This window comes from Ctenocephalides felis, unplaced genomic scaffold (genome assembly GCF_003426905.1).
Source record: "Ctenocephalides felis isolate EL2017-DRISC unplaced genomic scaffold, ASM342690v1 CF-g0.4_SCAFFOLD_03572, whole genome shotgun sequence".
Classification (NCBI taxonomy): Eukaryota; Metazoa; Arthropoda; class Insecta; order Siphonaptera; family Pulicidae; genus Ctenocephalides; species Ctenocephalides felis.
Window position 1 is genome coordinate 42,694,594 of NW_020539726.1, and position 15,599 is coordinate 42,710,192.

The following is a 15,599-nucleotide window of genomic DNA, read 5'->3' on the forward strand; positions in this document are numbered from 1 at the left end:
AATAGACAGATGATATGTATATATAAAATAAGAAAATTGTTTCATAATCTCTCATACCAGATACCCCTGTCTGACTGAGATATAAAAATAATATATAAATAAATAAATAAAATAAAAAAATTATTTATAGGAATGTTGTTGGTTTCAAAATTTGATGAAAACAGCATTTAAATTGAAAATTATGTAACAATTTTTTTGCTATATAAGTTTGATTACAACTAAAGTAAATTAATTTGATTGTAAATGTCTATTATTATAATTAACAATTAATTAATAAAAAAATATATAAATGCATTTTAATATATGATTTTAGAGTATACCAAGGGATATATTTATATTATTCTTTAACCAATGGCACTTATAACTATTATTTTTCAGACTTTTATAATTTTGTAACATTTATCTCTATAATTTAGTCAATACTTATGATAATTTTAGTTCTACTTTAAAACAAAATTAAAAACTTTCTTGAACAAATGTCAGTTCACATTTTAAAATTTGTTATTATCAGTCTTTATTTATTATAATACTGCTAACACAAATTTGTGGCTTCTACCTGTATTATTAGTAAATACTTCTAATTAATATTTGCACTTTAAATTAATAAATAGAACAAAATCAAAAATTTTCATAAACAAATGCCATTATACACTTTTCTTGACATAATCATAAAACAAGTTAATTATCCAACTTATGACCTGACATTTATAAAATTTGTTTTATATAATATTATTAATATATCTCCGTAGATTTTAACAATAATATTTAGTAAATACTTTTATTAATTTGTTTTTCAAATTAATAAATAAAACAAAATTCAAAAGTTTATGTCAATTTTGACAGTTATATTATCCTGGTTTACTATTGGACGTCATCAAACGGAACGAACCGAACACGTCCGAATATAGAAACAATTTAATAATAAACCAAATTCAATTATAATAAATAATTTAATTACCTCATTTTATTATTAATAAGTGCAATTATTTGATTGAATATATAAAAAATAAGTATAAAGTACTTACAATGTTTAATTTAGGTTCCCAATACTCAATAACGGCCAATACAACACAATGTCACTTTACATTTTGCAATAATTATTATCCAGTTGCTCATTTTATATAACTTTCCTAGCATATTCATGCTTTTGTATTATTGCTCTAACATTTAATCAATATTTGTAACAACTTAATTAAAAATAACACAAAATTGCAAATTTATGTCCATTTTGACAACTCTTTTATCTTGGTTTACTGTTGGACGCCATTAAGCGTAAGGAGCCGAACATGTTCGATGGCATCCGAAGATATAAACAATTATATAAATAATTTGATAATAAACAAAATTTAAGAATAAATAATTTACTTATGTTATTTTTTGTGTATAATGTGTATTTATTACTGTGCAAAAAATTAATATAAAGTACTTCCAGTGTTTTATTTAAGTTCCAAAAAATCATCGCCAATGGCGGGACAAATAGCAAACTGTCACTTTACATTTTTAAACGATAATTATCAAACTTCGTTTGTGATAACGTTCAAGCATGTATATTTATCTATATTATTTATTTAATTTTTAAAACTCTTTCAGCAATTCTTAGCAAAATTAAATTAACAAATAAAATGAAATGTAAAATATTCCTTCGGCCTCCATCTTAAATCTACGTCACTCGCACACGACGCTTGAAAAACAAGTTTTCAACTCGCACACATTACACAAACTCAGTCATGGTATAAACATGTGTAAAACAACATTTAATTCACGATAAATATAAAAATATTTACCTAAAACATTATCTACGCATGTAAAAAATAGTAAAAAAAAACTATAAACTCGCTGTGATATTTTCCAACATTTACCGCAACATAACCTCAAAACCGTATGTCCTTTAAAAATTTGGCAACATTTATTATTTATTACAACACACCTGTTTCTACCTGAATCCTTTTAAAAACCCTTTTCTCTACCTGTGCTATTTGACTAAATTTCCTTATGGAAAGTACTTTACAATCATTCATGTTTTTGTGATCGAAAAGGACACAAGTGCTTTTAGATATTTCTCTACATTTTGGTGTTTCGGAGCTTTTATCCAAAATGGATAGTTGTTGTAATAAAATAATCGATGCTATTCGTTCAATTGATGTTAATGGAGATGATGGAATTAAATTGAATCAGAAATTTAAATATATACAAAGTGTATTTCAAAAGGAATGTACTAGTGCTAAACATTTGAGGTAAGGGAGATCTTTCACTTAAATTAAATACTTACATTTAATTTTTTTTACAAAATTGTGAACACAATTGTTTAATAATTTGATTGATTTTTAATTAGAGACAGGATTTTACAAACCTATCAAAAATTTTATAATAAACTTATTTAATAAGTTAATATAAATATAAATTGGTATATATAAATACAGATTGTCGAGAAACAAATAAGTAAAGAATATACATACTTATCATAGGCTTGATTATCATAATATAAGTAAAATATAAAGTATTTAAAAATTTATTCAAATTTAATAAAATAGAATGAATCTTTTATATATGTCAATAATTTTTACCAACAAATTTTAGTAACTGAATGTAACATAAATTTATATCTATATATACAGATTGCAAATACTGTGAGTATACATACTTATCGAAGGCTTTATTATTCCTTACCACTATCATTTATTTTAATAATTCACTTGTTTTTACTATCTGAGACTGAATTTTTAAACATATCAATAGTTTTATACTGAATTCCTTTAATAACTGAATATAAATATAATTTTTAGTATTTATTGACAATACTTATCAAGAAATATATAAATAGAGTTTTATTTAATAATTAATATATAAATAGAGTCTTATCGAAGCTTCTATCACCACAATATTAGTTTTATTTAATAATCTCTTGTTTTTAATTAAAGAAACTGATTTTTTAAAAATATCAATAGATTTTTAATAAAAAGAATATAACTGAATATAAATTTATTTTATATATACAGATTGTAAATACTTATCGACAGCATACAGGTTTGTGAATATACAAACTTATCGAAGGCTTTATTACTACACTATCATTTAATAATATTAATAATTCATTTGATTTTATTATCTGAAACTAAATTTTTAAATGGATCAATAGTTTTATAATAAACTCTTTTAATAACTGGATATGAATATAATTTTTTGTATTTATAGAGAATACTTATCAAGAATTATAAAAATAGAGTCTTATCGAAGCTTCTATTACCACAATATTAGTTTTATTAATAATTTGCTTGATTTTGATTAAACAGACTGAATATTCTAACTTATCAATGGTATTGCAATAAACTCTTCTAGCAACTATATATGAAGATAAAAATGTATGTAGAGAACTATTAAATCATGTAACATCTCGAAGAGTATTAGAGAATATTTAAAGAGTAACAAATACATGTCGCAAATATTTATAAATAATTGTTTGATTGAACTCTTTTTTAGGTGTTCGTAATAAAATATTCAAAGATTTTTGGAACACTTGCCTGAAAAGAATTATTTGTTTAAATTTAAATTATTATTTACTAAACTACTATTGAATTTGAATTAAATTAAATTGAATTAAATACATTTCAGGATACTTATGAAAATTACTATATAATAATAAAAAAATTAAATGTATATCCGATGATGAAGTTTAAGTAGCATTAAATACTAAATAAGTTAAAATAGTTAACACTAAATTAATAACACATTTATATAGAAAGAATTATAAAATATATTGTAGGGGAAAATATGTTTAGTTGCTTTTATTTAAATTTATTTTATTTATAAATGTTTTTGACGTGCCTGTTAATATTTTATTTATTATAAATATTCTCATTTATGAAATAGAGAGGTTACAAGATTTTTATAAACTACAAGTCGAGCAAATTATATTTGTTTTAATATATAAAGGCTGTATGTGATATTTTACACTATATGTATATAATTTTTTTTCCTTATTTTTCAGAGATATCTTCAGCAAACTGAACGAGCAAGCGTTAAATGATTCCATTTTTGCAGAACAATTAGCAGAATTTGGTGCATCAAGATTGTTTCAAACTTTGGAAATATTTAGTCAAAAATTATTACTGCTCATGGTTAATTTAATGAAGGAAAATTATCTGAGTAAGTTTTAATCCACAGATATATATATATATATATATATATATATATATATAAACATTTGTATAAAATAACCAATAGACTTGAATTACTTTTTTTATATAAATTAGTCTATAAAGACACAAGATCTAAACATAGTTTTTTATATTAAAATTTGATGCTAAAAATTATCAATATTAGTATAGTATATATATTATTAATCATAGGATTTATTTATTAGTTAAGATTGTTTCAATCTTTGGAAATATTTAGTCAAAAATTATTACTGCTCATGGTTAATTTAATGAAGGAAAATTATCTGAGTAAGTTTTAATCAACAAATTTATATAAAACGTTTGTATAAAATAACTAATAGAGGCATAGGATTACTTTTATATAAATTAGTTGATAAAGACACTGATCTGGACATAAAATATCTGTTTTTTTGTATAAAGTTTTAATGCAATATTAGTAGAATGCATGTATTATTAATTATAGGATCTTTTTAGTAAAAATAACTATTTTATATTGATCATGCTGTTAGATCCATGTGCATTTTTTATTTGGACTGAATAAAACATATTTATTATTCATAACTTTAAAGAATTATTAAGCAAAAACTATGATTCTCTATTAAAATATTCAAAGAAATTATAAATATTTAGTTGAAATAATTACTTTAAATTGTTTGATTCTGATTGATTTGTTAAATTTAAAAATCGTTTATTATTTATCAAAGAAAATTTAAACAATTATTAAGCAAAAGCCACGATTCAATATTAAAATATTCAAAAAATTCTAAATATTTTGTTGAAAGAACTACTTTAAATTGATTGATGCTGTTGAATTAATTGATTTTTCAATTTATTTGTATAAAATTGTTTATTATTTATCAAAGATTTAAAGAATTGAAACTTCATTAATTCATTTAATAGTTTTAAATTATTTACAGGGCTATCAAATACTGTATTTTAAATTAATCAATTTAATTTTATGTTTATTATAACTAAAGATTTTATTATAACAAAAAAAAAAACGACAGTTCTTTAAAATAAAAATTAAAATGCTCTTCTTGTTCAAATACTGAATTGTACATTCAATAAATTAATATTTTGTCTTTGATCTTTGAATGCTTCTATTTTAGATTATATTGGTAATATATCAGCTTACAAATAATGTATTCTAAATTATTATCAAGTTAGCATTATAACATTGTTCAATTTTATTTTAGGATTGGATGAAATGCAAGAATCGAATTTGGATGAATTGTTTAATGCAACAACATTGTTTAGCCAGTACTACAGCAAGTAAATAAAAAACATTTATTTATTATATACGTGGTCTGTTCAAAAAGTACCCGGAATTACTAATAATTAAATTTCGCGGGTCTGGAGTGTCTGATTGTCAATTTTTTTTTTTATTGTGTTGGTATACATGCCCCTAAAGTATGATGAAATTTTCAGCTATATTCACTGTTTACTTTGTCTGTGGTAGTCGCTAAGGTTCGACGTGTTTTTCTGAGCTCGGCGATTTTTACAATGGAAGAATTGAAAAGTCAAAGAATTTGTATTAAATTTTGCGTAAAAAATGAAATAAAGTGTTGCAAAGTGCAAAAATTCACCAGATATGGCTCCGTGTGACTTTTTCCTATTCCCAAAGTTGAAGGACCCATGAAAGGACGGCGGTTTTCCTCGATTGAAGAAAATCGCTGAGAGTGCTCAAGGACATATCAAAAAGTGAATATCAAGGGTGCTTCGAAAATTGGAAAAAACGCTGGCATAAGTGTATTATATCTGGGGGGGGACTACTTTGAAGGGGACCACATTAATGTAGACGAATAAATAAATATTTTTTTGAAAAAACGAAAATTCCGGGTACTTTTTGAACAGACCACGTATATATATATATATATATATATGTATATATATGTATATTTATATATTTATATATATGTGTCTTTTTACAGGGCTCGATCACCAGAAGGTTTACCATATGACTGGCTCGTTAAGCCTCTTTTGGAATATTTGAAAACATTTCTAAATTTGAACACAAAGAGATCAGCTAAAGAATTCACAACACAGGTAAGTCATGCAGATTAAATTGAAATTACTATATAAATTTATTTATTTTTAACATAGCAAGTTATAAGAAATTTCATCTTTCTTTCAGATTACATTAAATGGTGAACGAATAGCAAAATCCCACCCCAAAGAATATGCAGAACTTTTAAACCTGTTACGTCAAAGAATTTACTTAGACGAATCAGAGGATAAATCAATTAGATTATGGTACATGTTTTGTTTAGATTATTCATATACATATTGTCCGTCCATGAATCCAAAAGTGGAGCAATTTTATAATGCATTGTTAAAGGAATTTGTGGATAACGAGGAAACCTCTGTTGAAAATAAACAGACTGAAGTTAATGGAACTGAGGAGGTTAAAAGTGAGCTAAAGAAAGATGATGAGAACAAAAAAGTTTTAAGTCGTAGTTCTAGTGTAGTTAAAGAAATTAGTAGTAGACGTCCAAGTAGAGAAGAAGCTATTAGAGCTTCTATTGAAAATATTAATAGAGCTGTAGAACAAACAAGTATAGTTGAGCCAGAACAAAATTCTGTTGATAAACAGCATACAACAGTTGAGCATGTTACAACTGTTCAAAGTGCAGCTAAAATTTCTGCTGAAAATCTAAATAACCCTTTTGATCAAACCTCCAGGACTGAACAAGTTAAAACCTTAAGTAAAGACAATGATGTACCTACTAAAACAGACACATCTAATGATTATGTTAATAAACAACCCTCGACAAATCCTGCAGTCACTTCCAGATCATTCAGACCACCTATGAAGACAGCGCAAAGTGACCGTTTAAATGAGGCTGATGCACTAGTTTCAAATCTATGCCAAAACATTGCAAGATGCTCCGGAGATGCCTCAAGACAATTTTTCAGTTCCAGAAACCAAACAAACACAAAATCCTCTCCCAATGGACGTTGGACTTACAATGATAATGACTATAAAACATCTCACAGAAATGATAATGATTTCAAACCGACTCAGAGGACCGATAAGTTCAAAATAGAATATGGTAATAATGATAATGAATTCAAATCAACTCAGAGGACCGATAGGTTTAAAATAGTATGTGGTAATAATGATAATGAATTCACAACTCAGACGACTGATAAGTTTAAAATAGTATGTGGTAATAATGATTCATTTAAACCGAAATCAGGTGGTATTTTATCACCTCGTGAAAGACTCCGGTCTCATTTGAATAAAAATAAACAGTCGCTGCAACAAGAGCCTCCACAGAATGAACAAAAGAAAAAGACTATAAAATCTTATTTGAAATCCGAGTATGTAGAGAATTTAACATGGAATCATGTTGATGATCAACAAGATTATTATCCTGAAAAAAATGATATATCGCCTCGTTTTATAAATTATCTACAAAGGAATTAATTGCATTTTACTTTGTAGTATATATTATTTTGAATATTCAACACAATTTGTAATATATTAAGAATATGTATATAATATGGTATTGAAAAAGCCATCAAATTTCGATTTATGTACAAATTAGTTAATTATTTTAAGATTCTAATTTACACTGCCTTACACTTGGCATTATTTTAATTAACCTAACTATCTAATATTATTAATAAGTAAATGAAGATTTTAATTTAACTACACGATAACTATTTACAAAATTAGTTAATAACAATTAGTAAATATTTTTGCAAAAAATAACAATTTGGCAAATATATAATAAGAGTAAAATTATCTGATGATTTTACTGCAGGAATAATGTGTGCATTTTTAGAATAGTAAGAATAGGATCTCTAATTAAACTGATTTAAATTATTGATAAGATTTTTGCAACTGATTAAGTAGAACAAATTATTTTATGTACTAATTAGAATAAATATTTTTCGACATTGGAATTGCTTGTATAATTTAATATATATATATATATATATATATATATATATATATATACAAATACATAAACAATAATTCAATTAAGAATCCTTTCTGCACCCACTTTTATATTTATTCAAACCAACACTGTCTTTTCTCTATTAATACTTATTTTAATTAATCTAGCTAGCAAAAATTATTCATAAGTTAATGAAAATATCAATTTAACTATATACACAATTAGTTAATAACAATTAGTAAATATTTTTGTAAAATATTTAACAATTCGGCAAATACTCTTAAGAGTAAAATTGTGTGAATTATGATGATTTTACTGCTGGAATAAGGTGTGCATTTTTAGAATAGTAATAATAGGATCTCTAATTGATTTAATTTATAAATAAGATTTTTGCAACTGGTTAAGTAGAACAAATGATTGCATGTACTAATTAAAATAAATATTTTTTGATATTGATAATTGTTTGTATAACATGCCCCCACTTTATTTATTATAAAATATAATAAAACTAGATGTAAACATTGTTAAGTCAAAGGCAAAAACTTGTTTCATAAATAATAAGAAAAAAAATCTATCTTAATATTCATAAAGTCTTTTTGATAACTTAGTTTTGTTACTATTTTTTGATCTACTTTATTATTGAAAAATAAAATAGAGAATACATTGTTAATGTGATTTATATCTAGAAGTGTGATATATTACAATCGTTTCATCGCTTTGAAAGCAAGTACTTATGTAAAAAACACTTGGTGAATATTTTAAAATTTGTCACAACGCAAAATAAACCTTAAAACTGGTTACATATTTAAATATTTCGTTTTTATGTACTGATTGAATCAAGAATTGAATATTTAAACAAAGAATTAACTTTAAGGAATTTAAAAATTAATAAGATACTAGGATAAAATCTATTATATAGAAATAAGGGATATGGAAATCGAAATATAGTCTATTTAAAATATTTCATCATGGGCTTGTTATCAACTTAAATCAATATAGAAGTATTGATTTGAATCTGGTTAATAATTCATGATAATAATATCAATTGTAAACCAATTCATTTGTTATAGTTCATCGATTAAAATGGACAGAGTGGAATCTTTTTGAGTGTTTCTAGTTATAAATCTAATTTATTTGGACAAACCAAAAATAGAGAAAGACTATTTTGTTCTTTCAAATTATCTCACATACATTGTGACATAAATATGTTATTATTTTTGATCAATAATGAATGAAAATAATAAAATATAATAAAAGTATAGTCTAATAGAACAAAATAGAGTGCAAATTTAAATAGAGTCTATTTAAAACCACTTGTAACAGATTTCACCAAATTAGAGCTATTACAATAAAATTTATTATATACAAATATGGAAAATAGAAATGAAGATGGAATTAATTTGAAATATTTAATCGAGGGCTTGTTTCCAGCTCTCTACGATAGTCCTAAATTAAGCAGCAGAAATTATCAAATCAACTTAAATAAATATAATAGTATTGATTTGAACCTGGTTAATAATTCAAGATAAAAATATCAATTGTATGCCAATTCATTTGTTATAGTTTATCGATTAAAATGGATAGAGTTGAATTTTTTGGAGTCTTTATAGTTATAAATCTTAATGATTTGGACAAACCGAAAATAGAGAAAGACTATATTGGTATTTTAGGTCTACAAATAAAACATATTTTGTTCTTTTAAATTATCTGACTCAAATTATCTGGCATAAATGTATGCAGTAAGGAAAATGACTGGATAAACTTTATTTGAAGAAATTGTTAATTTATCTAAATGACTAAATACAGATTCTAAAATTATCTTATGGGGCAATTCTGCCGTAACAGAGCTCATAAAATAGCGTTGTCATGGCAACACTCTCTTGATATTGAAAATTATGAAAATGTCTGTCTATTTACCGTGCGATCAGGCGTATTTTACTTAAACAAGCAAGGAAGAATCTTATGATCATCAAAGATTCTGTTGAATTGCCCCATTTAGGATCTGATTTAATAATAATGATTATTTTTATAAATAATGAATGAAAATAATAGTATAGTAGAAGTAGAGTCTAATAGAACAAAATAGAATGCAAATTTGAATTTAAATCCACTAATAATAGATTTCACCAAATTTGAAAACTGATAAATAAAATCAAATTTGAAACATAGATAAATAAACATACATGGATAGAGAAAACTAACAGATTTGAACTTTTTGGTATTTACACTTAAAACAATATTTATTCATTACTAATAGCCATTATTATTTTCTAGATAAAATAAGCAGATAAAAAAGCAAATTTAAAAAAATTTAAACATTTTTATCAAAAGTTCAAGTTTTTGTTTTCTTAACATTGGTACCCGCGTATGTCCATTACGAAGTCGTTGAGCAATTTTGAAGTGTGCTTCCGAAATTAACGCAAAATCATCTATAAATCGCAAAGTGTTCATTAATATAAATAAAAAATTAACAAATACAATAAATTACAATATTCTGTGCATATATTAAACAGTCTTGTATATAAATATCATTCTGGACGAACGAACGAGCAAAACCATTTTCTAGGTTATGTTCTCCATCAGTTAACATCAAACATTAAGTCGTTAAATTAATTAATAAAGAAGTAAGTAAAACTTTTTTGTTTAACTACGTGTATGTAAAATCGGGCACGTTATTTTAAGGCTTTTATTTAGCGTGAAACAAGACACTATGGCCTGGTAGAATAAAATTGCACAATTGTACAATTGTACAAATGATGCAGTGTTAATAGTAAATATAATTTGATGATATTAATTACAGTGTGTATATATGTTTAATTAAGACTTAAGATACAAAGCAACAAATTGTTATAAATAATTTAATTGGTAAAAAGTGCGCGAGTCCTACTGACAAATTTGCAAAGGCCCTTTTGACACATGACAAAAGTAAGTGCAAATTTTTACTTTTGCTTTTAAACAATATAAATGTAATTTATTTATATATAACTGGTGATGCAGTATCACCCTACTACCCAAATGCAACATATACAATATTATATTATTACTTATTTACAAAATTTACAAAATGTCTTTATACTCTTCAAAATAAAAGATTGCACCAGCCCAAATAGACAATCATACGTCTTTGTCCTTCTTCGTGCAAACAATTTAGTACAAGTTTTTATTCGAACCTGATGACTTAAAATAAATTAATAATTTCTGAATATATTATATTCTAATATTGTCTAGACTTAGGTTCAAAAATAAAAGTGTACATGAATGTCATTGAAGATAAGGTTTTATGTATACACGACTAACTGTCAATGAAGGTTAGTAATGCCATCGATTCAAAATAAAAAGATTGCACCAGCCCGTATACCCATTCATATGTTTATACTTCTTCATGCAAAGGATTTAGTCAAATATTTTTATTAGGACCTAATGACTTAAAATTAATTGATAATTCCTCATCAGACATTGTTTAATATATTATATTCTAATATTGTTTAGACTAAATTTTGTGTACTAGTGTACCAGTACTAACTGTCACTTAAGTTTGATGTCTCTATGACTAACTGTCAATGAAGGTTAGTAATGCCATTGGTGTAAAAAATTCCCACAAAATTCATCTATATAATTTTATTAATTATCTAAAACAGAAAAATTAACAACGATATAAAATCTAATACATTTGCATTTAGGCTCAAGAAGGCTTTTTTAAAGCTCTTGGCAAAGAAATTATAATATTTTTATATACATTTAAGGGAGGGACAGATATATTTGAAAATATAGCTAATACTCTAAGCTGTTATAAATATCTAGAAAATTTAATATAAATGTTATGTAAATCTAACTATGATATATATACATATATACAACATGTACATATACATATAAAAAAGTGTTTGGGTAGTAAACAATTTTTAAAATTTCTCCTTTAGAATATTTTTTTTAAATTATTTATGTTTTCTAAATATCATACATATATACAGAATTGCCAATTTATTTCTTTCTATAACTTTATAAATAAAAATCCACGATAATATTAAACTAAGTACTCGAATCAGTTTTTTTATAAAAATAACTTTACATTTATTAATACAAACAAAAAAAATAATAATAATACCATATATTAGATAAAATGTTATATTATTTTGTTTTGATTTGTAAAATATTGTATATTTATTTTTATAAATATATAATTTTTGTACTTTCTACATTTTATATCTTGGATTTATATAAAGTATAGGTATAATATAATTATATTAATATTTTATATTTTTCTAAGAAAAGTTATGAATATTCCTGAAGAAAAAATTTAAGTAAATCACTAGAAAATATTTAAAAATATTTTAAAAGTGCTTAAAGCATTTCGAAGATCAAATATGTTTGTCCAGGAATCATCGGGAATATATATATATATATATATATATATATATATATATATATATATATATATATTATGAAGAAAATCAAAAAAGTTTTTAAGACATCCATCCAGAAAAAAGGAACTAAATCATGTTCTAAAATGTTTTTTTAATTCAATAAAAGTGAAATATGCTTTATGTTAAATAACAATTTTAAAAATACTAATTTGTACTATTTTTCTAAATTTAATCATTAAACTTTCAAATTTTATTTAATCTTTTACAAACAAAAACTTATTTCTCATGTTTTCAAATCAAGTAAATTGCTATTTTATTTTTTCAAATCCTTGCGACTGCCATAGGAATTTTAAAAATTAAAAAAATCTGTATTTCTGAATACAATGTCTATAAAATCGACCGTTAATTAAATTTACTATCTGAAATATAAAAAAATAGTTACATTTTTTCAAAAATTATTGATTAATTCAAGAATATTTCTATTTTTTATTTAAAATTAAATCAAATAAATTATTATTTATTTCTTTAACTTAATAAATAAAAAATCACATTTGTTTCGAGTCTTAATTTGACACTTTTTCAGTACTTAAAAAGCAAATTATTTAAAAAAAAAACAAATATAATTCATTGAAATTAAATACTATTGATACTATCAAATTACTCTTTTTCTATTAAGTATTTTTTTCATTGAATGTAGATTTTATGCTTCCCAAATAATTTGTAGGTTTTTTTGACTGAAGAAGAGAGAATTGGAACTCTATGATTATTACAAATTTTTACAGTAACATAATTTAGTTTTGTTTCTCTCATCTGTATGGATGTCTGCTTAAAGAACTTTAATTTATATATCCTTTCATATATTTAGTCCTATATTTTATATGTATATGTACATCTCGTCAAATATTGCAACAAATATTCTTTCCTATATACTATAACATCTAAAAACGTGTAAAATTCATCTACATACAAAACTTCATTTCGAATCGAACACATACATGACAAAGTTGCTTCGGTTCATATTTTTCAGGAAATTCTTAGCATTCCAATAATAAAAACTATTGATATATATATATATATATATATATATATATATATATATATTAAATTAGTAATATGAACAAACAACACTCTTTTTGAACTAATTTATTAAATAATATTAATTTCACAAACGTTTCGAGTCTAGATTTATCTCATCATCAGTGTATTTAATTGAATACATTTAGAATACACTGATGATGAGACAAATCTAGTCTCAAAACGTTTGTAAAATTAATATTATTTAATAAATTTGTGCGGAAAGTGTGGTGTTTGTTCATATTTCTAATTTAATAGTTAACCACTCAGAATACATTTGTTATATATATATATATATATATATATATATATAGCATTCAAAAAGTAAAAATTTAAATTAATCACATAAATTTATGTTATTAATTTTCAGTTGTCTTAGAATGCATATTGAAACCTTTGATGTTATAAATAAAATATTTGGAAAGTCATAGTACAAGTGCTAATGATAATGGAATTTTGGTCATACGATAAAATATTGTACCTTTATTATATATATATATATATATATATATATATATATATAAAATATATCAGTTTTGTATTCGAACTTTACAGTTAAATTGAGAAAATTTTTAACATTGTAAAATTTCCTGATGTTTCAAAGTTCAAATTGCTATTTAAAGCAATTCCTCAAACTCTAAAACATGAATCAAAAAATTTAAAATCAAAATTTTGCATAAAAAATCTGAGTTCAGAACAGACACAATATATATATATATATATATATATATATATATATATATACAATGACCCACTTTCAATCCAAAATCATCAAATATTTCTATAAATCTCTTACCCCATTATTCTCCTTTACCCAACTATATATCCATTAAAATGCTGAACACATTGGTTGGCTTTTTTAGTTATTTATTTATCTCGATTGTTTTGTTCGAATCATGTTTGTTTATCACTTTATCGAGTAGTGTGAGTTTTGGCCTCTGCATTATTGTTTGTAGTTTTGAGTCCAGAATTTTTTTGTGTTGTGATCCTTATTCTAGATGATAGTTGTTGTAGTTGAAGTAGGAAGAGATGAATGACTTCGGTTGCTATATGAGGTTCAGTTGACCCAGCTGGGGAGAAAAAATAATAATAAATATGAGTTATACTGCTTGATATCAGGAGAATATAATAAGGTTTTACCAAAGTGTTCCTCTGGGCTTCCTTATCCAAAACAGTCTGCGTTTGTGCAGCATCAAATTTCATAACAGCAGCTATCACCCTGATCAAGGTACTGTTCGTGTTGGCTCCAACACCTCCAACACCTCCGGATAAATATTGGTATAGAATATTTTTAAGGTACTCGAACTCTGTTAGTTGTGTGATGCCTTCGGAATGTCTTCTCGTAACCTAAAAGATAAATAGATGTTAGAAATAGGTGGATTTTGGCTTACAAAAGCTAGTAATATTTTAATAGCAGTGTTTTTAACCAGCTAACATTTTTTTAAATTTTTGTCCGTCAGTCTGTTTGTTTGGACTAATCTCCGAAACGGCTGGACCGATTTTGATGAGACTTTTATTGGGAAGTAGATTATGTAATTGAGTGTAACATAGGCTACTTTTGTTTTAAAACAAAAATATTTTATATTTAACTTCCCGTAGGGTAAATTATAGTAATGGGCCAAAAATCGAAAATGAAAATTTTTGCATATCTTCACGTTTCAGAGGTTTCTGAACGTTTTGACATACTTCAGAAAAAATGAATGTGTGTGTGGAGACAATTTTTCGTCGACGATCTCAGGCTTACGGATCAACCGATTTGAATGATTCAAAGAACATTCGATTCCTATTGATAGGGAGATGTGCTGATTAGTTTTTGGTAAAGGCAGGTCCAGCCGTTTCGGAGATACGGAGCAACGAGTGCAGAAAATAGAAATCGAGTTTTTGAGAGAACGGAACATCCGATTTGAATGATCCAAAAAACATTCAATTCGTAATGATTGGGAGAAGTGGTGATTAGTTTTTGGCAAAGACAGGTCTAGCCGTTTCGGAGATACCTAAATGTGCAAAAATTGCAGTTTTTGTGAGAACTAAGCATCCGATTTGAATGATTCAAAAAACTTTCTGCTTGTGTTGACGAAACAATTGTTTTTGGAAAAAAA

The 15,599-nt window shown here is 24.7% G+C and overlaps 1 protein-coding gene across 1 annotated transcript in view; it reads left to right on the forward strand.

Annotated features, from left to right (window-relative positions):
• The first annotated feature begins 1,622 nt into the window (after positions 1-1,622).
• Positions 1,623-15,599, forward strand: part of LOC113388541 — a 27,059-nt gene continuing 13,082 nt past the window's right edge. Inside the window, exons 1-5 of the mRNA XM_026625912.1 lie at positions 1,623-2,234; positions 3,986-4,143; positions 5,351-5,426; positions 6,086-6,200; positions 6,289-7,478. Coding sequence (XP_026481697.1) covers positions 2,095-2,234; positions 3,986-4,143; positions 5,351-5,426; positions 6,086-6,200; positions 6,289-7,478 — 1,679 coding nt within the window. The 5' untranslated portion in view covers positions 1,623-2,094. The remainder of the gene's footprint in view (positions 2,235-3,985; positions 4,144-5,350; positions 5,427-6,085; positions 6,201-6,288; positions 7,479-15,599) is intronic.